Source organism: Pseudovirgaria hyperparasitica, assembly GCF_010093815.1.
Source record: "Pseudovirgaria hyperparasitica strain CBS 121739 unplaced genomic scaffold EJ05scaffold_14, whole genome shotgun sequence".
NCBI classification, from domain to species: Eukaryota; Fungi; Ascomycota; class Dothideomycetes; order Acrospermales; family Acrospermaceae; genus Pseudovirgaria; species Pseudovirgaria hyperparasitica.
The window spans coordinates 901,859-927,152 of record NW_022985562.1 but is presented as its reverse complement, the minus strand read 5'-3'; the positions used below and the strand labels follow the sequence as shown (position 1 = coordinate 927,152).

The window sequence follows — 25,294 nt, the reverse complement described above, 5'->3', positions numbered from 1 at the left end:
TGTGTTCTCGCTGGTAGCGGTGTGCTCGAGGACTGTCTCAATTCGAACGGCTTGGCGACCGACAAGATTGGGGATATAGACGACTTGGATAGAGGACTCCATACTCGTGGTATTGAAAGGCGCTTGTAGAGTAATGTGATGAGCTGCGAAGATGATTGTTGGTTGACTGATCGTGAAGTCGACAGATGGAGTGTCCTAGATTGGAGTGGAGTGTAAATAGATCTTTTACATGAATGAATGGTATCGGCACGCCATATATATATATATCCTCACATCCTTACACGCGCAATTACGACGACTATGGAGTTTAGCTGAGACCATAGCGGAGATCATCGTTATGCCCGCGTCCGCACGAAGGGTCCGGATCATCAGTTGGCTGGATTAGCGATCTCGGTCCCGACGTCTGCGCCAACCAGCGAGCGGCTTTATTGGGCGAGTGGGGCCGCGCAAATTCGGATTTACAAGGTCGGCGTCGGCGTTTAGGTCTCGGTCTTTTCGATCTTCTAACATTATTCACACGCTGAAATGATTACAGAAGAAGTTTAAAGATCGAAAGGGCAGAAACGTCGGAATGAGACGATCTTCGGCTCCGACTGCGACAACTTGAGAGCAAAAGCAGAGGGAGTGCGCAAGACATCGCAGTAGCAGAGAGAATCTCACACGTATCGCCCTCCCATCATGCATTAACTTTTGGATCGCGATCGAAGATGTCACTCACCGAGCAGATGGTACAGGCGGCTGGCCCTCTGTGTCTGTTGTTCAAGTCAACAAACCAGCAGTCTGTTTCTTTGTGGTCACGGGATTAACCTGTCTGCCTTATATGCAGTCACAATCAAAGGGCGATGCAATGATCAGGTTGGATGTCCAGCTTCCACCCGACTATGCAGCCCATCCTGGCAACGAATCAGACACCGGGAAATGGTGTATCCTTGAAGGAGCTGAAGGGTGAATAGGGCGATCCCTCTGAGTACTGACTGAGGCTGTGCGAGAAAACTGCTGCCTTGAAAGAAGACTCACATCCTCTTTTGCCAGTCTGCAGCACATTTGGAAGGCATTTTTTTCTGTTCTTGTGATTCATGTGTCGCCCACACAAAGAGATCTTCATTTGCCGGTGCCTAAGAACGTCTTCAAAATGGTGAGTGGTGAATTGAGCTCCCTGCAGCCTTGGGACCGCCCTGAAAAGTCGTCGAAAAAGCAACATATACTAACCTCGTCAACACCTGCAGTCATCGCCATATGCGAATCGCTCTACTGGATCGTCTGATGGATCGACCCCTCTGACTGTGTTGGGCGATGGACAGCATACTAGTGGGCAATCTAATGCTGCAGCCTCTGGCCTGCCTGTGAGCGTGCCTTTCACGTTGAGCTTGAATGAAATCGGTCGTTCGGGGCAGTTTCAACTCGTGGTCAACGTAAACGCCGAAAATGCGACTGACCGTCCGACGGGACAGACGCACCAATCTCGAGAGCTTCAAGCAATCCCAAGCCTGGGGCCTCATGCCCTTCCTCTCCACCAGGGCAACAAGTCATCTCCCACACTCAGCCTCTCTAGAGATGCACAAGGCTGGGTTGACCTGAGCTCAATACCATCTGCATTCGTCCAGAATGCTGCGCCTGAGTGGGACTGGCTACCTTCAGGATCAGGTACTCTTCCCCACCAAGCTCCTACAAGACGCAACGACCTCAAAGCTCGTATCAAGCGGAGTGGTCGCGGGATCATTGTTAGACTTCGGAAGGGCAGTACCGCGGGCCCGAGTGAAGGAGATGACGTCAAAGATATACATCTAATTGAACACCAGCCTGAGGCGACTCCTACCGGCTATGAACTCGAGACGCCCGATGTCCCGGTGGAATTGGATTCTACACCGATCATTCCAGAGATCGGATCTTCGGGTCCAAACTTGGGGGCACACGTACGACAACTGGCGCCACACCAGTACAGTGCCGTAGGTCCTTTTAGTGTTAGCAATCAGACGGAGTCTTGGCCAGCAAGATCCCCACCGCCTGTAGAGCTTCCAGGGCGCCTTGCACGAAATAGCATCTCTGTCGGAACTGAGGGATTTAGCGATGCGGAAACATTGATTCACGGTGCAGGTCCCATAGGGGATCTATGGGATGAAACAGACACACAAAGCTCGACAGTGCCATGCTCTATCGTCACTGAATTTTCGACGACGACGACGCGCAGAAACTCACTATCAAGTATCTTATCGACTCCAGTTGGAGGTCTTCAGCTATCAGAAGTAGCATGGCCAGAATCTGCCCCTGTTGACAATCAGGACGGACGACGCGAAAGTTCCTGGGAGGATCTGAGAGAGATTCAGGCTGATGAGACCGCAATCAAGACTACAGAGCGGAAGAAAAGTCATCGGAGTCGCATAATACGGCCAAGTCGCTCGACTGTGCGGGCAAGATTTGTCGTGCCTGAAAGCCACAACGTCCCTTCCCGCTTGATGGACTGGCCTCCAAAACACGGTGATGACGAGGTCCTTGGTGGATACTCTAAGCTTGCTCCGCCACTTGGTGAATTAAAGAGGCGGTGGTTCAGGAGTGAGGATGCCGATAATGCAAATGTACTTCAAAGAAGGAGCAAGTCGTTCAATGCACTTAAACCACCTCATAGTCAAGCAAGGAAAGTGATAGGACGGAGTCAGTCTGCTTCAATACCCGTGCCTGTGCTGCGTGCGAAGCCAGGAAAGCTGAAGTTGAGAACTAAGTGCTCACAGCGGAACTCAGACGACGTTGTTTCGACAGGTTCTCCGCCCACTACAGTCAAAACGGAGGAACAACAACAGTCCCCTACCCAGCGATCGACGCAGTCAGAGAGCCCAGTGGTCTCATTCCCAATCCAGCAGCCACAACCATACATCAAACAGCCAGATACACAGACCCAAGACAGCAGCACAACGTCCGGGCCCCTACCACTTCCTCAGAATTATGAAACTCGACTCGTCGACATGAGGTCAAGGTCTAAGAGTTTCGTTTCCCTGGCCGCATTCGGACTACTCTCCCTGGCTCGCAATGCAATAGACTGGCTCGGGGGACAATGTGGTCCCGAGCATTCAGTCAAAGAAGGGTTTGTGCGGGTGCGCTGGACATGTGTAAGTCGCAGATACTTCAACTTCAAAGTCACCACTAAATCCACCTTGAAATAACTTCACACATCCAAGACAGCCACTAATCTTGTCAAAGCACTGTGGCGAGGTCCGCTACGACGACTTCATCGAGCGCCGCGTGGGTGCGGCTCGCGAGCTAGAAGCCTACCTTAATCGCCCACAATCCCATACACCGCGCATGCACACCAACGGCAGCAGCACTTCCAGTACCCCAAGCATCTCCAGCGCCGTCTCCAGCATCTTCAGCAACCCAGCTCTCTCCCCATCCTCCACCTTCGGCACCCAATCGTCCCTTTCCTCCAATCTGACCTCGAGCTCGCCCAAAATGCATAGCCGTCAGAACCCCTTCAGCGTCGTAATCTCTCCCCCTCCTACGCCCTCCTGGCTTCTCACTTGCGTCAACGAGGGCCGCGCAACGCCCAAAGTCGTCCACCTTGACATGACAAGCCCTCGCATCAAGTCGGACAAAGACCTCGCGCTGACGCTACGGTCACACTATGCCAGCATCAAACATCCACTTCTCCACATTTTGCGGGTGCGCGGCCTCACAACGATACATTTCGTGCAGTTCGAAGTGCACCGCAACCGGTTCGCAGATATCCGTAAAAGCCCTGACATGCCGAGTGGCGCGTTGGCTAAGACGTGGTACGATTTCGAGCCGCACGACCTGGTGCCGCCGGTGGGCGAGAAATACCTGCTGCACTTATTCAAGCACCCGCAGGACTATGACGGCGAGCTAATCACATATTTACGCAGCCCGAAGCGAAAGAAGAGGCTAGATGTTGGGGTTGGGTGGGGTATACATCTGGTAGAGGGGTTTCTGCCGGCACGCGTGTGGACGCTGATGCTGGGCATGTTTGGGCTGGGCAGCTTGGTGTTTGCTGTAGTGTGGGTTTGTGTACGGAGGGATGATATGCAGGGGGCATTTGGGGTCGCGGCGTGGATGACGACGTTGGCGGGATTGAGTGTTGCGTGGGCGCAGGCGAGCCTAGAGTAGCGACAGGTCTCGTGGATGGTGATGTGATATCAAACATTGGGTTCAAAAATGGATACCTAAGGCTTGTAAGTTCAATTTACCAGTAAGCCATACCCGTCTCGTCAAATTACAGTCAAAATAGTATTGATGCAGCTCCACAGAAAGCGCAAAGTAGTACCCAACCCGCCGGTCGTCAACCTTTTTCTCGTTCCAGCACTCGACAAGTTCTTATCCCAGAGCTTACTGCATTGGTCATGCCTAGCATACCAGAGGTGCTCAGAAGATTGCATTACCGTTCACATGGGAGCTAACACCATCTGGTATGCACGGTCAGCCTCCATGTCTCCTGGGCAGAGTCAGAATCAGGTGCACAGCAACTTACTCGGACAATTGAAGGGGGCGCTCGAAAAGAAGAAGAACCAGCGGTTATACTTCTTGCATGTCTCGGACAGCTTCTCCAGATCCAGCATCTCGCCCAGGGGCATACCCCAAAGCGCCAGGATATACTCGTGCAAGAAGTAATCCGTCATTGTCGGCCTGTGGACAAGGTTTATCAGCTTTCAGATTCCAGCATGGTGGACGAGTCAGCCTACCAAGCCTCAAACGTCGGAGCGTCTCCAGCAACAGCCCCGAAATAGCAGTCATGTAGCCAGTCCACAATGGCCGGCTCTTGCTTCAAACCGACATAACGCTGCCCATCATCAGGGCCCAACTTATGCTCCCTCAGTGCCAGCGCACTCCTCTCCTCAGCCGGACGCGCATAGTACGCCACCGTCCAGCCCATGCGCACAAACAGCAAGTCGCCAACCTTAATGTCGCCGCCCTGGGCAGCGGGCCGGATGTCGATGCCTTGCTCCTTACCGACGCTGACCAGGTCGTCGTAGGCGATGGCGTGGTAGTCGTAAGGGTCGTAGGTGATGGCGTGGCGCTGTGCCCAGCTGAAATAGTCGAGCAGCACACCGCGACCAGCGATGCCGTGCTCGGCCCAGTGGTGCATGGAACATTTGTGGTTTGCAGCTGGGCCGACAATATCTGCGGCGCGTGTGTTGTTGTAAAATGCGCCGGTCGGAAGGTGGGCGAACTACAATGGGGACTCGTCATATCAGCATGCCTCCCATCTCGATGACTTATAGAAAGCACAGAAGAGAGATATTACGCACATGTCGGAAGCCGTCCCACTGGGTGCCGGACTGCGTGTTGAGGTGGTAGATATCGTCGTAGCAGAGACCCTCGGTGAGGATCTTGATCTCGTGCTTGAACGTCTCGCGGCGAAATGCAGGCTGGGCGGGTACGTTTAGGGGCAGGTTCGTCGGCACAATGTCGCCCGTCTTGATCTCACTGGCGGCGGCTTTGACACGCGCAGGCGTCAGGAGGTTGATTCTGCCAATCTGCCCTAATAGTAAGCAATACTTCATCAGATTGAATGAAACTTGGTGAGCGGCACCCAGTCGTCGTCGCCCCAGACCCAGGCAGCGCCATCCGGGGCTCCTGGGATTGCTGGCAGCTCCTTTCTCGTCGGAAATGTGGCCTGGTCTGGATGGAAGGGGAGGGAGAAGGTGGTGGTAGGTGTCTTTCCGGTCAGAAATTCTTTGACCTGGTTCAGTCGTGCACGCGCTGATTCGGTCATGGTGGTGAGTATGAATGAGTCGAGTTGTATATAAGTGGTATTACTCTGCTTGATAGTGCTCGAGAGGATTGTTCACAATGACAAGACAAGACAAGACAAGACAGCATGCAGACATCTCCTTATGATGGCATGATAACCCATCGGATATACAGCGTTTCTTAGCCATGGGCGCCCCCGCAATCCCCGCACTCAAGTGTAGCCTGTATCGGTGATACAGGTCAGTATTACATATCTAGTACGTGCCACATAGGCCCGATGGCAGCGAAAACACGGACGGGGCAGTGACTGTAGCGGTGCAATAATGGAGACTGGTGATGCAACAGGGTCTTGTGTGTCTTGTGTGTGTCTTTGTCTTTTCTGTTGGGAACGGATCGGGTGTTGTTAGACGGAGACAAGTGAGATGTGTGGAGTTGATTGATGCCTAAGGCTTCTAAGGATGACGCAGGGCTCTCTTTTGCCGTTACACGCTGCCCCTCCACGCTCATGGTGGGGGTTAGAGGGGTAAAGACGCCAAGGCATCCATGTCGGTGCCTGAGATGGATGGAAATGGCTCATTTTGATTCAACTCACATCAATCAGCTCTGATACAACTGAGCTGTTTGTCCCCCTAATATTATATCTTTCCTTTCCAACTATCTTTCACGCTGACTGTCTGTCAATTCTTGCACTCTTGACTGTCGCCTCACTTTCCTCCACATCCACCATGTTCAAGAAGAAGCCTACCGTCAGTCTGCACTACCACACCCCTAAAAGCTGTCATACTCACTCGTACTACAGGTCAAACCTCTAGCCCCATTGCGATCTTCTGATCGACGCAAGACCGCCGAGCAAATTATCTCAGAGCTAGGCCTAGAGCTCCCATCCACAGATCTTGACGATCCCGAAGAGAAGGCTGCCGCCGTGGCGAAGATATCAAATATCAGGAATGCTCTCCTACCCGAGAATGCTTTATCGGCCCGCTTCACGACAACTGTCGGGCCTGACCTGAAGCAAGTATCTGGTACCGTCTATGTTGGAAGCTACAGGGACGACCAGCGGATCCTCTGGGTGAAGCTTGAGGATAGGTTGTATCCTACAGGTACGAAAGCAAACTCCGATTTTACCAGGGCATTTACTGATATGTAGTGTCAGTCTACACTCTGTGGCAGAATCCCGGAATTGTGCCCCTTCTCCACACCCACACCCCGGTCATCGAGAAGTTACAGGGTGGTGCAGACCTCATGACCCCTGGCTTAGCTGCAGGCCCTCCGTTCCCCTCAAAAGCCAAACAGAACGCTACTGTCGCAATTGCCAGTCTAGACTCGCCTTCCGTGCCGCTTGCCGTGGGAAGATGTGAGATCGACGTGAGTGCGCTGGAAAAAGTACAAGGGGCGAGGGGACATGCGGTCGAGAACATACACTGGGCTGGAGATGAGCTATGGTCGTGGAGCAATGCGAGTAAGCCGGGCTCACAGCCGCCTGATTCACTTCAAGGCTGGCTCGATGACGATGACGAAGCAGCGGACATTGCTACGAAGACGGAGCAGCTTGACTTAGCGGATGGTGCCAATGGAGGTGTTTCTCTTCATTCAGGGGAAGAGGTCGCAGGAGCACAAGATAGAACAGACATCAAAGATGCTTTTGAGTCAGTGGAGGACAAGCCGTTGTCGACCAAAGAGATTGACGAAGGCTTTCGGAAAGCCTTCCTTTACGGCGTACGACATCACATGGACGTCAACAGGGGTCAACCAAGCTTCGGTCTCAGCTTCCCTCTTACCCAGTCGTTCGTCATGGCTAATCTGGTGCAACCATTCCTTCCTGCATATACACCTGCGCAAACTGCATCCCTCCAGATCAAGAAGACCAGCTGGAAGAACATCAAGAAGTTCATCAAGTCGTTAGACAAGGAGCAAATAGTAAAGACAAAGGACCGAGACACCCATGAAGTAGTCATCATGGACATTGATTTCAAAGACCGCACCATAGCAGACTTCACACCTTATCGGTTGCCGAAGAAAGAAACAGTGGGCGGCGCCGCACAAGGCCGGGAACACAACGCGACGGTGATCAGCGATCCGGGTGATAGCTCTGTTGGTCAGAAAATCAAGAAACTGGAACTGTACCGGCCGAAGGAGAAGCTGGCCGACATGTTTGAGAAAGCACAAGCGGATCCAAGAGGCTATCATACGACTAGTGAAATCGGATCTATTGTCACCAGCTATATTGCGATCGAGGAACTGGTTGTCGAAACGAATAAGCGGCTCGTGAAGATCGATCCGATCCTGGCAAACGCTGTCTTCGATGGCAGCACTCATCTAGACAAAGAAGTCATCAATAAAGGGACCGTCCCGCGAGATGCACTAATTGACCGAATCATCAAATCTTGTAGTCCCTTTTGGTCTATCATCCGCAACGACGAGTCCTCAAGTACATCAAAGCCAAAGGCTGGGGCAGCTCCCAAAATCACAATCATGCTTGAAACCCGAAGCGGTAACAAGACCGTCACAAAGGTCTCCGGCGTGGAGGCCTACTTCATCCCACCGCAGCCGCTCGCAGATGAGCTCAGGAAAGTGTGTGCAGGTTCTACAAGCGTCGAGCAACTAAAAGGCAGTAGCCCGAAGACACCAGTGATGGAAATCATGGTTCAGGGGCCACAGAAGGACGCTGTCATCAAAGCGTTAGAAAAGCGGGGAGTGAACAGACAGTGGGTAGAGATTGTGGACAAGGTCAAAGGGAAAAAGAAGGGCTGAAGGAGTGCAAGGCAAAAACAAAGAAAATATTCTTGCATATAAAAGACTCGATACCCAAATCTTTTGTCCATAGATCATTGTGCAATTCCGGACTTATTCTTTAGGCATTACTGGTCCAATCAGCCAAGTGTTGTGTTCTGTTGTCTGTTTACAGATTGCGTGACAAAGGGCGCGTGCAGGCGGACCGTTTGCAGGACGTGAAATGAACCTTTACGAACACCATGAAGTTAACCAGAAGCCCGCAGCAGCAACCATAACCCAACAGCGATCTCAATGCAATTCTCATCCCCAATTTTCCTCTATAGCTGACTGACGATAATTCATCCGCCTAACATGTCCACCAGTATCAAGCTCGACAGCATGTCAGCCTCCCAATGGACCCCGACAACAAAAATAACAACAAGATCAACAACACGCACTGCCATCATCATCCTTGGCAGCATCCTAATCGACTGGCTCCCCACACTCCTCCATTTTGCCCTTTACTGCTCCGCCTTTGCCGGCATCGTATACGCTACGTATACACAGCTGGAAATACAGGATAGCCCCTTCTACGTCTACGTCCTCACGCATCTCTACGTTGGTAGTGGTAGTAGCAGCAGTAGTAACATACCGCTTGCCGCCACCGCCGTCCGACCGGTGGCGTATTTCGCCGCTTTTGCACTACTGTGGAACCTGGGCTGGCTTACGCGGGGAGTTGCCGGGTGGGTGGTGGAGGAATCTGGGTATGGGATGTATAGGGATTTGTTCTTTGGGTGGGTAGAGAGGGAGAAGGAGAGAGAGCATGAGCGTGGCCGTAGGCTGAATGAAGAAGTAAGTCTGTTATATTCTTTTCTAGATGGTATTAAGGGTATGAGATGTTGTTTTTTATTCTGACTCGCCCCCTTAAGCAGGAGAAGCAGAAGACGACGCCTTGCATGAGATGTGTATGGTATGAGCAGGTGATTAGACTTGTGAATGAGTCGCTGGTGCGGCAGAATAGGAGGTGGGAGCGCTTTGCAAGGGCTTATATAAGGGCTGGTGTTGAGCGGAGGAGGGGGTTGAAGAGGAGTGGCATCATGGTCATGGTTGATCAGGGGCCGTGGATGAGCAAGGGTTCTGTGGTGTTGGGTTTGGCGGTAGATGAAGATAGGGGTGCTGAGACAGCGAGAGATGAGAGGGTGAGATCAACGACTCTGCAAGTCGTAAATGCGTCTGCGGAGGTTGCGGGAGCATCTTCACCGAAGAATCAGGAAGATCGCCCATCGGCCTCGAACGACTCTAACTCTACCACCTGCAGGACATCAAGTCTTGCAGAAGTCCCAGAGATTACTAAAATCTCTTCTGTCTCTTCTCCTTCCGCCATTCGCGACTTGATGCCGTGGGACGATAAAGCACCAGGGCCGGTATCAAGTCCTGAAGTTTACCACCTCCCGAAAAGCTCACCTATCGTCGGGACGGAAGCTCCAAGACACCAGGAAGTATCTCCGGAAATGCCATCGAAGCTAGACAGTACTGAGCCTGAAGGACCACCTGTTTCTAAACAAACCTCGGACGGCTCACTGAACTTGAACGTCCAGGAAAAGACACCTATTCAAGATCAATCCTCGCTACCAAAATCAACACCAGGCCCAGAGTCCACTACACAGCTGATTCCCTCACAGCCGTCCACTCCAGGCCAAGGTCGATCAGCGAGTCTTGACGTTACTACCCCTGACGCTACGTCCTTGCCAGATCCAACATCAAGCCGAGACATAGCAACACCTCGCGTCGACACCCGCTCCATCACTATTTGTTCCCCGTCATCTTCAGGGGGTCTCAAAACTCAAGACATAAAAACAGGCATAAACGTAAAGCAAGCCGCATCAATCATCGACCTCGGCGGACGACCGGAAGACATCCGCTGCTCCCCAAGACCCCACAGACCAACGTCCACAATCGCTGAAGCCTCGGACGAAGGCTCCCTTTCTCTACACAGCCTGGAATCTAGACGTACCACTGACACGCCCTCCATCGACCCTAGCAGCCCGACATCGCCAACCTCCACCATCACTGCCCCCACTCCCACTCCCACTCCCACCTACAGAAACGCCAATCCCTCCCCACCATCCCTCCATCCAGGACCATCAGGAATCGAACACCCCGAATCCTCCCTCCTTGGCCGTCTCCGCCGCTCCGTCTCGCAGCGCTCCTTGCAAACACCGCGCTTGACGCTATCTGCGCGCAGCGCCAGACTGCATAGAGCGCGCTCGGCGCAGTTCCATAATGGTTCTGATACGCCTATGCCTGCGTTCATGCCTATGTCCGCGTATACATCCACGCCTATGTTTGCGTCTGCGTCTAGACACATCCGTTCGTCGTCAAGCCCACCCAGTACCCCCAAGCCTAAGCCTAAACGTAGTCTGAGAGATAGACTGCGTGCTCTCGCCAATACGACGACGACAACGACACCGTCAAAGATTGAGGCCAAGGCTGATACGTTGGACGCTCACGATACTGCTACGCCTTTAGCGAGTCCATCCCCGGCCCCTGCCACAGCAAGCACAAGCACCGACTTCCCTACAGCACCTATTCCCCCGACTCCCGAAACGACGATGATGGCGAATCCTGCAACTCCCGTAACGGCAACAATGATAGTGGCAGATGCGTTTCCTTCCTCTCCACCTGCGCCGCCTTCACTACCACACACGCCACGTATCCTCATAACCCGCGCATCCAACCCCGCGTCTGGATCCCCACGATCTAGTTTTTCCTCCGGCGCAGACGATGATGTAGCGTCGTCATCGTCGCCGTATTCATTGCTTGAGGAGAAGTTTTTACCTGTTGTGGTGCGTCGTGATGGAGAGGGAAAGGGAAAGGGAAAGGGGAAGGGAAAGGATGAGGCCAGGAAGGACGTTGGGGGCAAGTGATGGGTGGAAGGGCATAGAGCGCGGAGAAAGGCTGTTGAGAAGCGGGCTGATGGAGCAGGATGAGGATGAGGGAGGGGGTTGGGAGCGCATGATAGATAGATCGCGTAGATAGTGTATGCGAGTAAGATAGATGCTAGTATACTCGCTGGTGAATGGTAATCTTATATTCTCTAGACGTTAATCTTCTGGTGTTCTGCAAACAGACAGACGAGCAGCCACCTAGACTAATATGACCTTATTATGAAGTCGGGCGCTGTGGTAAGCAGATCGTATGGTTTTGTATGTACTTTGCAAACACAAGTCGTCGTCGACACTTGACGCTGTCGTCTGGTTTACTCGAGTGGGGGATGCGTGATAGTGTATTGGGGTATGTATTTATGGTTTTATCAACAGACATGAGCATGTACAACCCGAATTCATTCGAGCTCAATCTGGGCTAGAGTTTTACTATAGAATACAAGCCCAGCCAGCGTCTCAAAATGATTGCCCAGACGGTACAGTCTTATTCTGATCGTTCGGCCCTATACACGGCTACATTAGTGGAATATAGATAGTTTCTGGGGATTAGGTGGCTACACCATAAAATACATGACTGCTCATGTCAAATATACTCAATATCCATGAATCATCACGCATTTTTACCCATGGGAAGAACTTTGGTAATCACCTGGCCACTCTACTCCTGATTCAATCCAACACAAGCAATCTTGATCCTTTGGCATAGATTGCAAGCTCAATCCGTACTTGTAGGATGACTTATCATACAATTCTAAGCTAGGCCCTCGGGTTGTATTCGATTGTATATGCCCACGTCTGTTTATCAATCGCGGATAAATATGGTTGTGAGACGTGTGTAATGAGAGGAAGAGGAGGATAGAAATACACCCTCAATAGATGTGCGAACCTTGCCCAGGCCCAAGTTAGGGTTTGATAAGAAAAGTGGAGGAGGGCTGGTCGATTGATAAAAAGTGAAAGTGAGTACGAAGAGAAACTTCGGGCAGTGTGACAGCATCCCAGCCAACACCGATCGATTGATCGAAAGACAGAGGATCTAACTAACTTGCCAACTAACTAACTACCTAGCTACCTAACTCACAAACTGACGAACTATCTATCCATCACCGTGTATATCTATCTCTCTATCATCCATTCAGTATAGTGACCATACAGTCCTATCATCACTATATCTTTACTATAATGGTTTTTGTTATCATCGTCGTCGTATCGAAATCCTAGCTATCCATAGCTTCAATGCCCTACTCCTACCTCACTCCTGTTCTTGTTCTAACCTGTTCAGCTCGCTTGTTCGTTATAAAGCCCGGCGACCAGGTAATGTTGGATAGCTAACTTGCACGATGGATGGATCGATAGGCAGCTAGATGGATAGATCTTCAACGACCAGCTTGAAGATTAAAGGTTGAAGGTTGGAGGTTGAGAGTGGATTACTTATTTCAGGAGCGGACGTAGAGTGGGCGCGGAGCTAAATCAAGACGTGATGAGGTTAGGAGGGAAGAAGGACGTTAAGCGTGGGCCTGATGATCCGAGTGGGATGAGTCAAGAAAGGGTTATATATAATATGGAAGTGGTAAAGTGACATCTCATTTGAAAAGTAGATGGAAACTGTTATAACACTGTAGTAGATGGGACAAGAACCTATCTGGATTACTTTGCCCTGGCTGGGTTGAACTTTTACGACCCTACATGAGCTACTGACCTGCATCAATGGGTGACAGTCCTGCTCGAATTTGTTGTAGTGTCTTTTTACTTGGCTGTTCACTTTACCGCAGCAGTAACAATTCGTGTTCCACTGCCTTTTACGGACTCCTTGCTTGAGTCAGGGGTGGCTTTCGCTAGTGACCTTCGGAAGACATTCTCTATAAAGCAGTCTGTAAGTGGCTTTCCTCCTTCAACTCATAAATTTCCTGAGATCTCTCTTGGTTCTAATCCTGCGGATTCTCGTTGTTGCCATAGCCATAATGGACCAACTCAAGCGGCAATTCGAAGAGTTCGAGGCTCAAGATGCAGCGAGGTCTAACTGCCTTCATGTATGTGTACTGGCGTTACCCTGTCGTAAGTCCACTGAGTGATCTAACATGATCTAGGATCTGATGAAGATGTGTCTCGAAGTCATGGGGGAGCTCAGCGATGCGACGAGAGATCCTGGCTCGAGCAGCATTGACACGCGCGAGCTCAATCATAAGGCTACTGAAGACTTGGAAAAGCTCCAGCGAGATGTGGTACGCATTGCCCCGATCCGGGTTTCGTGATGCTGCTAAACAGGTCTACAGCATGCTGGTTCTTCTATCCTGGTGCTGATTGACGCTGACGCGGATGAATATATTGTGAGTCGTGTCAGATCATTATGTTTCTCGCTCTCATTAACACTTAAACCTCGCAGTTTGACAGCAAGTATCTCGTCAAAGGTACTGTAGGCGGACTTGAGGCAGCTAGTGCCCTGCAGACACACCTGCGTCACTATTTCGAGAAAGAGCACGCCGAGATCGCAGGTCTCCCTTTCGTCATCAAGCTGTATGCCAACCTTCAGGGGCTGAAACACACAATAGCACGTGTAGGGTTGACCGAAGCGTCTGCGAATCTGGAAGACTTTGCCCGCGGTTTCAATCAGACAAACGCACTGGTAGATTTCATTGACGTTGGTCACGGGAGGGAGCAAGTGGACTTCCGGATCCGAGGTAATTTACAGTGAGCCTATCGTTGAGTCCCATCACTAACACGAGTAGGACTTCTCGACCACCATATGGCAAATCCAACGACCAAGCATATCGTCTTTGGCGCGTGCCATGACAATGGCTATGTTCGCATGCTGAATGCTCTGCTACATGAGGAGGGAATGCGCGAGAAGCTCACCTTGTTGGCTGGTTTTCGCATCGGCGAAAAATATCGAATGCTTGAATTGCCAACTACTGAATTTCCGTCGTTGTTTTGGAGTGGACATCTGATCCCTCTGAAGCCACTGGTACTATACAGCTCCCTGGACAAGCCATATAAAGAGCCGAATAAACCATTGAGGCTGTTCGCGGATGTTAAGTCGACACCTAGTGGTCGTCCTACTGCCAGCGAGGGAGAAACGTCTGGTACATCGAAGTCAGAAGGCGCTATTGACAGGCCACATGAGGCTCTTGTAGACAGTACGGAGTCAATGTCAGGTAGCGAAGCTATTGCTGACCAGGCAGGAATACTCGATGTCTTTGAGCCCGGATGCATCGTTGTGAACGGATTCGGTCAACGCATTGACATGCATCTTCCCAAAGCATGTCCGGCTACATACGCTAGACTGGAACGACGGAACTCTTCACACCACAGAAGACGATGCAACGACTATATATTCAATAACGGATGCTGGAAAGGACCAAATCCATGCGAATATCTGCATGAAATGCCCACAGATACTGAGATTATTGCCATCAGGCACAAGATACGACTCCGACCTTGCAGGGCTGGCCTTCGTTGCAGAGACCCGGCCTGTCTCTACGGCCACAACTGCCAGTGTGACAGAGCGAATTGCGGTAGATTTCCCATCCGTCTGCATCAGGTGGCGAAGACAAACATGAGAAAGATCAGACCCAATTCAGAGACTGATCTATTGCTACTGTAGAGAGAAGTCTCTCAGCTGGTTCGTCGGACATCTACCGAGCAAGCCTATTACACTGATGTAGTTTTTCATTCTTTCACTTAATACTTTGGAGGCGTTGGGACTTGATCAGGACGTGGAAGGCGTTATAAACTGATGCTCAGCGAGTCTACCCTGGTGGCGCTGGAAATCCTTACATTGCAGCTTTACGTTCCACTTAGGGACTGCATTGTGGTATACATGGATGTTCCTGCTCTATGAGCTTCTTGAAGAGACGTTCAAGCTAGATGAAAGCAGTATCTGTTCGAGGTGTAGGACTTGGTATTTTGCGGGCTACTTGGCAGGCGTTAGACTTGGTGCTTTGTAATCTTCACGTAGATCTGAGCATAAGGCGTTAGCATTCGAACATGGAATTATGTAGGCATTTCACTGATAGTCCTTGTGCTTATGATCATGTGTTACGCAATGACGACTGTTGATACGAATGGTGTTTTAATCAACGGGCTTGTAGAGTATATGAACGATCTCAGAGAACAGAGGATGAGAATGTCGAAGTGCGTGAGCTCTTCAGCAATTGTCTATTGATTTCGATGCGGCTCAGGATATATGCTATTATACGACCCTACGAGATATTAGCTAGAACCCCTTGGCCAGCGTCCCTATGATCTCAGTCGGATCTAAGATCATGAATGTATGAAAGGTTTCTTGGTAGGACGCATTGACTCTTCTTACGCACGCTGATCAGCCTTTTCACCCCCAATCCGGATCAGGTATAGAAGCTCTCGGCGAACGGGATGATACACGATCATTACCAATCCACAGTCATTACCAATTCACTGCTCAGTAACTGGGTTACGTTTCACTGATAAATGCCACGAGATTATGTACTGTACCTATGGGTCCGGTCTGTTGAGGTACATGTAATTCCGGCCAAATCTTCTTCTTGCCAGAAGATGGCATCGTCCGTACACTGGCAAGCAAGGCAGCTTGGCGATGCCAAGAAGAGAATATGGACACTGTATATAAGAACGTGTTGTCTACTAAGAATGGAAAAGACAATAGCCGCAATACTTTAGGAACTTCTCAGATCTTGTAACAAGCATCGATACAACCAATCAGCAGAATGTCCAAGAAGATCGTTACTGTCCTTGGACTCACGGGCAAACAGGTCAGCCAGCAGAACAGAAACATTTAGAACGTGTTAAACTCACATACATATAGGGCTCCTCCGTAGCTAACCACTTCTTGAAAGAGAATCGTTGGCAAGTCCGCGGAATCACACGGGACCCCGAATCTGAAAAGGCAAAAGCTTGGTCCGCGAGAGGCGTCGAAGTTGTTCGTGCCGAGCTCGATGATGTAGCGTCTCTGCAGTCTGCTTTCAAGGGCTCGAATGCTATCTTCGCTGTTACCGACTACGTTGCCAATACCTATCGAGCCTCCTCAGACGAAGGGCTGAAGAAGGCCAAAGAGCTCGGAAAGAGCGTCAAGGCATATGCTGGCATATTGGAGGAGATTCAAGGTGTCAATGCCGCAAAAGCAGCCTCGCATCCTGAGGTCCTTTCGACTTTGGAAAGATACGTCTTCTCGACGCTGCCGGCTGTGACGACAACCAGTGGTGGAAAATACACGCATGTGTACGAATTCGATTCGAAAGCGAACGTAAAAAGCTACATCCTCAGCAAGCTTCCACAGCTCGCTCAGCGGATGAGTACAGTTATGATGAGCAATTACCTCGAGAACTGGTCTGACATCCCTGCTCTTGCGCCACAAAAGGAGAAAGACGGCTCGTACTCTTTCCTCTTCCCAGATATCCCAGGTGATCATACCGCGCATCCAGAATTATGGGTCACTCAGGACGCTGGAGCTTTCGTCAAGGCCTTGGTCCTAGGTCATCCAGCTGGCACTGACGTTATTCCTGCCACTGCTATCATCAGCCAGGAAGACTACGCAGCGCTATGGAGTAGAACCTTGGGACTACCAGCTGCTTCCAAGATCATTTCTGAGGCCGAGTATGCCGCATTGGTGCCGGAGGAGATCAGAGAAGAACTTATGGAGATGGTGAAGTATGTCACTGAGTTCGGGATGGGGAATGTCAGTACTGCGACGGAGCTGAATATCCAGACGACGCCATTGGAAGAATTCATCAAGGCCCAATCATGGCAATTGTAGTTTAAAAATGAGGGTTCTTGGAGTAGGACTTTTTTAATGAGACCTTTCTCTGAAGACGCCTGCCACAGTTATCCTTTTAAGTACAGGTTTGAGACTAATAGCATCAAGAGCCACCGTATCTTCGATCCCACTATGTTTTGATGTCGGTTCTGAGTTTTCTAGTGCAAGGTAGATATATACACTTACGCGCTAGCGCGCCGACGCGTCTCCACCACGCGCTCGCGTCATGGCTGAAGTACGATGGATCTTCCCAACCACTCCAGAAACCCCAAGACAAGCACACATAAGTACTCCAGAATCCTTTCCAGCATACTGATCGACTATACATGTATACATAAATCTATCTATTTATATATCTATTCATACATCGCAATCATCAAGAATGGGTCTCAAACGCAAATGCTCATCCCTCGAAATCTCACCTACTTCCTCCGTCTCCAGCCGCGCAACAGACTCGACACGCACCTCACAAAGTCCCTCCCCTCTCCCGCGCTTCTCAAATCCTTTCGCCATGGACATAGACCAACCGATCCGAAGCTTGCCGTTTGCACAATGGGGAGCGTCGCAACACACATCACGGATCAGCGCCTCCGATTTGGGAAGCCGGACGCGGAAGCGACATAGAGACAACAGACCGAAGCAGGAAATAGTGCATGGTATGTCTAGCCTCTGATATCCAAGACAATCATAAGAAGCAGCATCTAACAATATATGTAGAAACAACAATAAGCAAACTCTTCGACGCGCAAAAACATCTCCCGGATGCTGCGCCCGTCGTCTCCCAGCCACAACTCCAACCACGCCTCAGCAATGCTGCACAGAAATCTACTCTTCATAGTTTCTGGGCACTACCAAAAGAGGCCCCGAGGTTGGCTTCAATGCACACAGTGAGCTTCGGGCAGCAGCAACATTGCGAGGACTGCGATCAGGCTTTGGTCGTGGAGGAAATGATGGAGATGGACATCGATATGGCGTCTGGGGGAACGTTCGCGTGCCGGTCATGCGGACGGCATGTATGTGATACGTGTTCGGTTCTCGGGGACGAGCGGTGCTGTTTAGAGTGCGTGACAAGTACGATGCAGAGATAATGAAGAACAAGAGTAATACGAGATTGATCGCTCATACGTGACCTACCACTTGTGAAAGAAGCCTATTAGGACAGTATACCAGAGAGACCTGTGGAGTGAAGTAATTGATTGCTTGCTCTGAGCCTAACTTATACGACCTCCTTGATGTCGATCTCCTTCGCGTACTCTTCAGCCGTATGGTCAACCCATACATGATCAATCAACGATAAGATATCCTCTGTTACAGTGTCCGCCTCGCGCCGTTGGCTGCATAGTACACAAGCAAATCCGCCGCCTTCTCTGTGACTCTTGACCACAAATCGGCTATCAATGTGAAACTTCCTCTCCTTGCCGCGTACATCTGAGTCCTTGAATACCTCCCATGACTTTCCAGCGCTGCTACGAATGTATAGAGAGCAGTAGGGACAGCGGCCGTCGCCCTCTGGGAAGAAGGCATCAGCCAATGGTTGTGATTTGTGGTCTTGTAGGTCGATCGCATAAAGACAAAAGAGATTGTGGCGATTCACATTCGATATGATCGATGTCGGTCCGGACATCGTAGTTATCATGTCTGACTCCTTACGCATTACCTGGCCGCGCACGCTTCTCTGCCTTTGCACCTGGACTATCTGCGTATCTTCGGATGCACTTCGCAACGATGATGCATGTAGCCTTGGTGGATCCAACACGGGTGATAGATCTCTAGTATGTATGACTGGCGCGGGTATTTGAGGTGGAGGAATGTACATGCGGTGGTACTGGTTTGTAAGTGCTTCGACGGCGCGCATGCGAGTATTTCGTACTCTCGACATTAACATGGCTATGTGTTGTGCAATCGGACGCTCCTTGCCATACCGCCCGAAAAAGTTGGCGTATATATCTATGGTTATCTGTTGTAGCGCGATGATCTCAGCCTGAATCTGCGTATGGGCTTGTGCTGGACGTGTGATTAGCACCCCCGTTCACACACTGACGATAAAACACACCATCTCCTACGGCATACTGTTGTCCAACCTCGCGCGTGCCATGATCCAATTCCTTCCGTACAAGGACAGCACTCTCGTGGATTGATTCTTCATCAGCATCCCCCAAAGCGCTGTCCCGCTTTTCTCTCCCAGCTCCGTCCAGAGGACGAATTTCGATTCGCTCTATCACACGCTCTTCACGATGAGGAAGCCTTTTGATGCGCTCAATCTCTTTCCAGCCTCCCTCTTCCCTTTCTCTTAGGGCTCTGTAAAGGTCCGCGGCGCATGCGAAGGCATCGGCAAGCGATGCGATCAGAACGGACAGCGAGGGTCCCGGTTCGGGAAGAGCATCCTGAAGGGTGCTTATGCTGACGACGCTCATTGAATTCTACAGGCACATCTAGACGTCGTCGACTTTGGGAGGAGCGTAATGGTGGTGAGTCGGCAGACGAGGATCGAGGTGGAAAGTCGTGAACGAGATCTTGTGACGTAGTGTCGCAAGCGAAGGAAGAAGCAACGTCTAGTGAGACTGAGGCAGCCTAGCTGATTGTCATTCTACACAGCGGCTGCATCGCGATTGGGTCAGTAGCGTGCAGGAAGAGGTGGTGGGGAGGTTCCGTGTGGTGACAACACAGCACGCTGCAACGACACGCAGTTTCAGCTCGTGCTTCGCCCTTTGGAGATGACGAGCAGCGTGGATGTAAGTGTAGACCGGGGCTGGGTGCAGGCCAGAGTCCACTGCACTCTCGTCGTGGCTGTGTCTTGGTTTAGGTACGTTCATGGTGTCCGATCGCACGCTCAATCGATCTGCTGGATAGAAAGCGGTGAAGCAGATCGATTGGTTGAATGCAGAAGACACCGACGCTGACACTGACACACTGACACTGACAGTTCAGGTGACAGGAACAGGCATGAATCGGGATCGGATGGGCGGGCTGGAGGCTGGACCGGGCGCCTTTTTCTTTGGATCGGCGGCTGCAGGCCCCGGGGTGGGGCGGGGTGGGCGCCCACAGGCCCGGTCCATGACCCAGTACCACCCAAATCTATACCAACAGGGGCCCTTTTAGGCCTTCCCCTGGCCTAAATTGGGCTGTCCTTCCCCGAACTCTGCCCCCCAGCTTGCCCCAATGTAGTGTGCCAGCTCCCTGTCAAAGTTCCCAGGCCCCTCACTTCCCAGCTTTTCAACACCACTACATTCATCTGTTTGTTGATCCCGATCGACACCATGTCGCTCGCTTATGGGGTAATCGTTTGGCATCTCGACTCATGCATTGATAGCTACCTCCTTTGCCTTGTGACCCTGTATTTCGCCTGTATCATCTCACGATCATAGACTAAGATTGCTGCCATCTCCTTCACTATCAAATTACTTCATTTGTACCTCTCCTCAGGGGCTGACACTCATCTGACATGTCACTTCGGAGATTTTGACAACCTCACTTGTCATACAAGCTACAATTTGGACGACAGTTTGTTGCTTTGTTTTCACTGCGATGGAACCCAAGAAGAAGGCCGTGATATGAGAAGTGTCGTTATATGCCATATCTATATGAATTACAGCCATTGATCAATCTGTCAGCTTGTCCGCTACTTACGGCGGACCTGGTCAATTGGAGGCGCTTCTTCACGGAAAGAACCGGCAATATGCATAGATGCAGTACATCTCCTTTCGCCGCCGCTTTCATCTCTTGGCACGGACATACAGACGTGTCAACTTGCATCCCAAGTTTCGAACACATCTCAGCGATGCTCTGAGAAGTCTCTTGATCAGAACGATATAATAACAGTCACTGAAAGTCGGTGATATATGGTCACTCATAGGATCCTGAGCTCAGGTTTGAGGGCGAAATGCTGAATGGTAAACAAGAGTGGCTTGACACAGGTTGTTCTATCTTACCAGACCATCATGCAGATGCAATGCAGCACACGGGCCGATCGCACTGAGGGGATCCGGTGAGATCAACAGCTGTCGTTATATGAGGGTAATCTCCTATTTCGCATCCTTTTCTCACTGCTATCCCTTGCTGTTCCTTGCTTTGTCCAGTCATTTTCGTCAAGCACTCGTTTTTTGTCTTTCAGTCACTCTTTTAGCATTGGATCACGGCGCAACGATCAACAAAACTACCTTCACAAGCATATCTGAGACGTCAGTCGATATACTGAATCATAAGACCTGAACAGCAAATACGTCTACACCATACATCATATATCACAGCAGCTTCAGGCGAGCAATTGTAGACTTTCTTTCAAACTGCCTCCCCGCATAACAAACGTCTCAACTCTACAACATTAGCAATGTCTACCAACGAGCCGATAAGATTTGGAGACTTCTTCTCAGTGGCGAGATCCACTCATGTGGTCGACGGTGCCTGTGCTCGAATTGAAAGTCTTGCCGCTATCAAAGATCTTCGATGGTTCTGCACGTCATGGGCTGCCCCGAAACTGTCTCCTGAGGAGAGTGAGCGACTACACAAAACCCTCTACCACGAACCGGCAAAAGAGAAGGATGGTGGTCTGAAGAAGAGGGCTCTGTACATTGGATCAAGCACCCTTACACGCGCCAAAGTCTACGTCATCTTCCCACACGCTGACCGCGATATACGTACCGACGACGAATTCCTCAGGAAATGGCACGATCTCGTCGTGAGACCTGCGTTCGAGCAGGCGTGGCGACAGGGCTGGGATGGCAAACGCGGTATTCCACGTGTACCCAAGCAGTACAATGCCATGAAACACGACAGCGTGGCTGCCGGCAAACGGCTTCATGAAAAGAACCCAAAGACTTGGCCTGAACCTTTCAGTCAACCCTTGGAGGTGGAATGGCCATCAGAGTTTACCCTTGCGTCAATAAACCCTTGGGATGAGTGTCTTGACTTGGCATGGAAGTCAATGTGTGACACAGTCGAAGACAACGTGGATCTGTACGAAATGCAGGGCATGTTCCTGGCAATTACGACCCCTGGCTTCCCAAAGGGTGGAAGGACGCCGCAGGAGGCCTTCGAACACGCCAGCAAACATTGGGATACCAGTTTTGAGCCTACTTACATGGACTTGGAGTGCTTCAACATCTTTTACAAAACGATCTCCGCCGTAGGTCCTGCGAAGAGCAAGTTCTGGGGAAGTGGATATTTCAGCTGAACATACGCTGCCGCCTTCGTTCTTCAGTTTTGATTATGACAGGTGTTTTGGTATGGTGGTTCTTCTCGGCATTTGATTTCAGACTTCAGATTGCAATCTTCTACCTGCATGGCAGGGCTTCTATTCTTCGCCGGCTGAGGCCAGGCTGCGCTGTATATTACGTTTCTCTAGTTTGCATTTCACGGCATGCCCATAGCACATGATAAGTACTGTTTAATTTGCACTTTCCAGACGTACAGAAACATCTCAGTAGTACTTCTCACCCCTCTTCTCGGCCGCCTCCCGTTCCACTCTTCTCCAATTTTTTGGATATCCTATCTCTTCTCTCCACGCATCACACTCCTCTTCTGACTTCTTCAGGAACCCTTCTCGCCAACCCCCCTGTCCATCTTGTATCTGCCCAATCTTGCCAAACGCCCATGCCAAGAAATTGTCTCCTCTCGCCCCATCCGGCGCATCTAGCAGGCCGATCGCCACATCTACCAGAACTGGTCTATCTTCAACGGCATAGAACACACACGCAGAGCATCTTGAGCAGAAATACCGCTGTACGCCCTTAGAACTCGCAAAATATGCCAGCGTCCCCAACCGTGCGTCCTTCCCATCTACCGCGTCTTTCAGACTAAATACGTCCTTCGCCACAGGATTACCATCCGCACATCTCAAATACGACAATTCCGAGAACGTCCAATTGAACACCTCCACTCCACTGCTCTGCCGACATGTATCACAAGCATCAAACCCACCCAAGTTTTTCTTACTCACAGGGTCTACAAAGAAAGGCAACGCTTCCCTCGCTGTACCTTCATACTCCCCTTGCGCCATCGTAAACGCTACACCACCACAATGGCATCGCGCACTCAGCTCCCGCACATCGTTTCGCTCGTACGAGCCCTTGAGTGCCGCCACTCCAGGCCAGTCATTCGGCACCATCTCGCCGCCAATATGCCCCTTCCACCGCCTCGCCACTGTCCCATCAGCATTACATTTCCCAAGCCAAGCACTCGCGCCGCCATCACGGGTATCTGTGACGAAAATATTGTCTTCAAGACGTACGAGGTCCGGGTCGTTGCGCAGCTGGCCAGTGAATGCGCCGAGCCAGTCTGACGCGGGCTTGTGGAAGAACAATGGGGACGAGCAGGTTGCACAGAATAGAATGTTGATTGTGGGGAACAGCGCGTAGCTTGAGAGCGCGGTGATGTTTGGGGTTTGGGAGGCTGGGAGTGGCCAGTTGATGTCGCTGGTGTAGAGGGCACCGGTTGCGTGACGGCATGATGTACAGTGGCAGGCTGTGGCGCGAAGAGGGAGGCTACTGGGGGAGATTAAGGTGCTAAAGGTGTGAAGGGCGCAGAGACAGTTTATTGTGAGAGGAATTGTGGACATGGTGAAGAATGAAGATGCGATGAATGTCCCTAGATCCGGTCTTTAGGTGGACACCAGAGATGGGATTCTATAATTCTTCTCGAAGCAAGCGCAATTGGACTTCTTTGAGCCACTACTAAGTAATACTAATCAGGGAGGATCGGGCGCTTACTAAAATAATCATAACCTCAATTAAGGGTCTTCGCTTACTTATAGCTATTATTCCAATTACTTAGCTGTATGGGTTATATAGACAATCTGTAAGCCTTCATGATTGAATCCAACTCTACTAGCTTAATGGTAAACTTAAACCTAAGTAGAATACATAAAAGGATAAGTAATACTAATTCTGGAGGTTCGATTGTTTTAATCAATAGAAGATAAACTCTATTGGATCTATATCTTGCCTAGTTTTGGCGTGGTATGTAAGCGCAGGCTACAACTCCGTATAGCTGGGTGGCGTTCTTGTAAGAAACAACTACTTGCATGGAATTAGATAGTGCATTGTTGAAACATGTATGTATTGGTATCTTTGGTCCTGAGTCATATTATGACCGACGAGTCTTGACTATGAATGAAGAGCTGCAGAGCATGAGATCACAGAGTCAAAGATGGCGCATCTGCTCTTAGCTTGCTCAATCTCGTTAGTTTAAAACGCACCATCGTGATGTTTATATATATTGTATCAATCTTGACTAGCACCTTAGCTTACATATAATAACTGTCTCCTAAAATAACGAGAAGCTGGCTAGTAGGTACTGATTCATTAGTAAGGAGTTTTATAATTCTTTCTAACTGCCATAAAGCATGATAATCATTCGCAAAGGGCCGTTGGTCTAAGATCCTGATGTTACTTACCACAAAAGCCTATAAGGTTCCCGGATCCAGCATCTTTGATGTGTTCCACGGGCCCATGTAGCCTCTCTTACGAGGTGTTGGTCATCATGTCGCGAGTGCAAAATTGCCGAATGTACAGAGAGACCAAGGAGACGTGGTTTGTAAGGTCCCGAGATAGCTTCGTAAAGAACGGCATGATATATGCCAACTATTTCAAAAGCAACCGGAAATATCGTGGTCGTCCACGACGGGTATGAGCACACAATATAAGGAAAGTACATGGGATGATAGAATTTGACTCTTTGGGCCACAGCATTGTGAATTTGCTGGTAAGGGTGCTAAGAACGAGCAGAGTGATCAACATCTTAACCTACATAATACCTTTCTTCTCGATGCTCGCACGTACTAGATAAATTCCAAAGATACATGACATAGACGCTGCACCTAGAGCCATATATTTTAGTGCCGCGCCGACAGGGGATAATGAGATAGGGTTAGGGTCAGAACCATATCACGTGGAGCTGGAAGTTCTAGTTTTTCAACTGAACCGCGCACGGACCATCACAGCTGAACTTTTAAGTCTCATTATATGCACGTCTGAATCCAACAAGTCGAGAATCGAGTGAGCAAGGCAGGTGCAAGAGTGCACCGTGCACTAGATACTGTACTTCAGCCGGGCCCAAGCGTAGCGCGAAGCTTGTTTGTTTGATTGGTTTGAATGTTTCTTTTGCCACTTACACATGCTGCTTTGATTCACTTGGCTTTCTTCTATTTTCACTTTTCACGTCGATTGTCCACACCACAACGCGTTGCTATGCCCGCGTGAGC

At 50.4% G+C, this 25,294-nt stretch overlaps 10 protein-coding genes across 10 annotated transcripts; 7 read left to right on the top strand and 3 right to left on the bottom strand.

Moving 5' to 3' along the window:
* Window positions 1-1,132: 1,132 nt before the first annotated feature.
* On the top strand, window positions 1,133-4,113 carry EJ05DRAFT_488788 (uncharacterized protein; the record flags this gene model as incomplete). The annotated part of the gene is made up of 3 exons (XM_033745741.1): window positions 1,133-1,135; window positions 1,227-3,101; window positions 3,193-4,113. The coding sequence occupies 3 exons, from the start codon at window positions 1,133-1,135 to the stop codon at window positions 4,111-4,113; spliced, it is 2,799 nt and encodes a 932-aa protein (XP_033597719.1).
* A 154-nt stretch (window positions 4,114-4,267) lies between these two features.
* Window positions 4,268-5,909, bottom strand: EJ05DRAFT_128118 (uncharacterized protein). Its single transcript, XM_033739131.1, has 5 exons — window positions 5,537-5,909; window positions 5,253-5,480; window positions 4,686-5,173; window positions 4,475-4,629; window positions 4,268-4,409 (listed from the first exon to the last, which is right to left on the bottom strand). Exons 1-5 carry the CDS (start codon window positions 5,717-5,719, stop codon window positions 4,369-4,371), a joined length of 1,095 nt encoding a protein of 364 aa, XP_033597718.1. The 5' UTR covers window positions 5,720-5,909; the 3' UTR covers window positions 4,268-4,368.
* A 374-nt stretch (window positions 5,910-6,283) lies between these two features.
* Window positions 6,284-8,564, top strand: EJ05DRAFT_468351 (RNA binding protein-like protein Ligatin/Tma64). Its single transcript, XM_033742869.1, has 3 exons — window positions 6,284-6,443; window positions 6,497-6,797; window positions 6,851-8,564. The coding sequence occupies exons 1-3, from the start codon at window positions 6,423-6,425 to the stop codon at window positions 8,446-8,448; spliced, it is 1,920 nt and encodes a 639-aa protein (XP_033597717.1). The 5' UTR covers window positions 6,284-6,422; the 3' UTR covers window positions 8,449-8,564.
* Window positions 8,565-8,781: 217 nt separating this feature from the next.
* EJ05DRAFT_540711 (uncharacterized protein) lies at window positions 8,782-11,368 on the top strand (the record flags this gene model as incomplete). The annotated part of the gene is made up of 2 exons (XM_033749618.1): window positions 8,782-9,261; window positions 9,390-11,368. The coding sequence occupies 2 exons, from the start codon at window positions 8,782-8,784 to the stop codon at window positions 11,334-11,336; spliced, it is 2,427 nt and encodes an 808-aa protein (XP_033597716.1). The 3' UTR covers window positions 11,337-11,368.
* Window positions 11,369-13,312: 1,944 nt separating this feature from the next.
* On the top strand, window positions 13,313-14,981 carry EJ05DRAFT_519967 (uncharacterized protein; the record flags this gene model as incomplete). The annotated part of the gene is made up of 5 exons (XM_033748734.1): window positions 13,313-13,381; window positions 13,439-13,573; window positions 13,625-13,678; window positions 13,735-14,029; window positions 14,078-14,981. 5 exons carry the CDS (start codon window positions 13,313-13,315, stop codon window positions 14,950-14,952), a joined length of 1,428 nt encoding a protein of 475 aa, XP_033597715.1. The 3' UTR covers window positions 14,953-14,981.
* Window positions 14,982-15,780: 799 nt separating this feature from the next.
* On the top strand, window positions 15,781-17,097 carry EJ05DRAFT_540710 (NAD(P)-binding protein; the record flags this gene model as incomplete). Its single annotated transcript, XM_033749617.1, has 2 exons — window positions 15,781-16,096; window positions 16,150-17,097. The coding sequence occupies exons 1-2, from the start codon at window positions 16,052-16,054 to the stop codon at window positions 17,095-17,097; spliced, it is 993 nt and encodes a 330-aa protein (XP_033597714.1). The 5' UTR covers window positions 15,781-16,051.
* Window positions 17,098-17,356: 259 nt separating this feature from the next.
* On the top strand, window positions 17,357-18,277 carry EJ05DRAFT_479056 (uncharacterized protein). The gene is made up of 2 exons (XM_033744588.1): window positions 17,357-17,753; window positions 17,815-18,277. Exons 1-2 carry the CDS (start codon window positions 17,480-17,482, stop codon window positions 18,183-18,185), a joined length of 645 nt encoding a protein of 214 aa, XP_033597713.1. The 5' UTR covers window positions 17,357-17,479; the 3' UTR covers window positions 18,186-18,277.
* EJ05DRAFT_127937 (uncharacterized protein) lies at window positions 18,242-19,595 on the bottom strand. The gene is made up of 2 exons (XM_033739130.1): window positions 19,151-19,595; window positions 18,242-19,101 (listed from the first exon to the last, which is right to left on the bottom strand). Exons 1-2 carry the CDS (start codon window positions 19,509-19,511, stop codon window positions 18,314-18,316), a joined length of 1,149 nt encoding a protein of 382 aa, XP_033597712.1. The 5' UTR covers window positions 19,512-19,595; the 3' UTR covers window positions 18,242-18,313.
* Window positions 19,596-21,154: 1,559 nt separating this feature from the next.
* Window positions 21,155-22,390, top strand: EJ05DRAFT_127901 (uncharacterized protein). Its single transcript, XM_033739129.1, has one exon. The coding sequence runs from the start codon at window positions 21,425-21,427 to the stop codon at window positions 22,265-22,267; it is 843 nt and encodes a 280-aa protein (XP_033597711.1). The 5' UTR covers window positions 21,155-21,424; the 3' UTR covers window positions 22,268-22,390.
* A 71-nt stretch (window positions 22,391-22,461) lies between these two features.
* EJ05DRAFT_479053 (uncharacterized protein) lies at window positions 22,462-23,731 on the bottom strand. The gene has a single exon (XM_033744587.1). It carries the CDS (start codon window positions 23,648-23,650, stop codon window positions 22,514-22,516), a length of 1,137 nt encoding a protein of 378 aa, XP_033597710.1. The 5' UTR covers window positions 23,651-23,731; the 3' UTR covers window positions 22,462-22,513.
* Window positions 23,732-25,294: the final 1,563 nt, after the last annotated feature.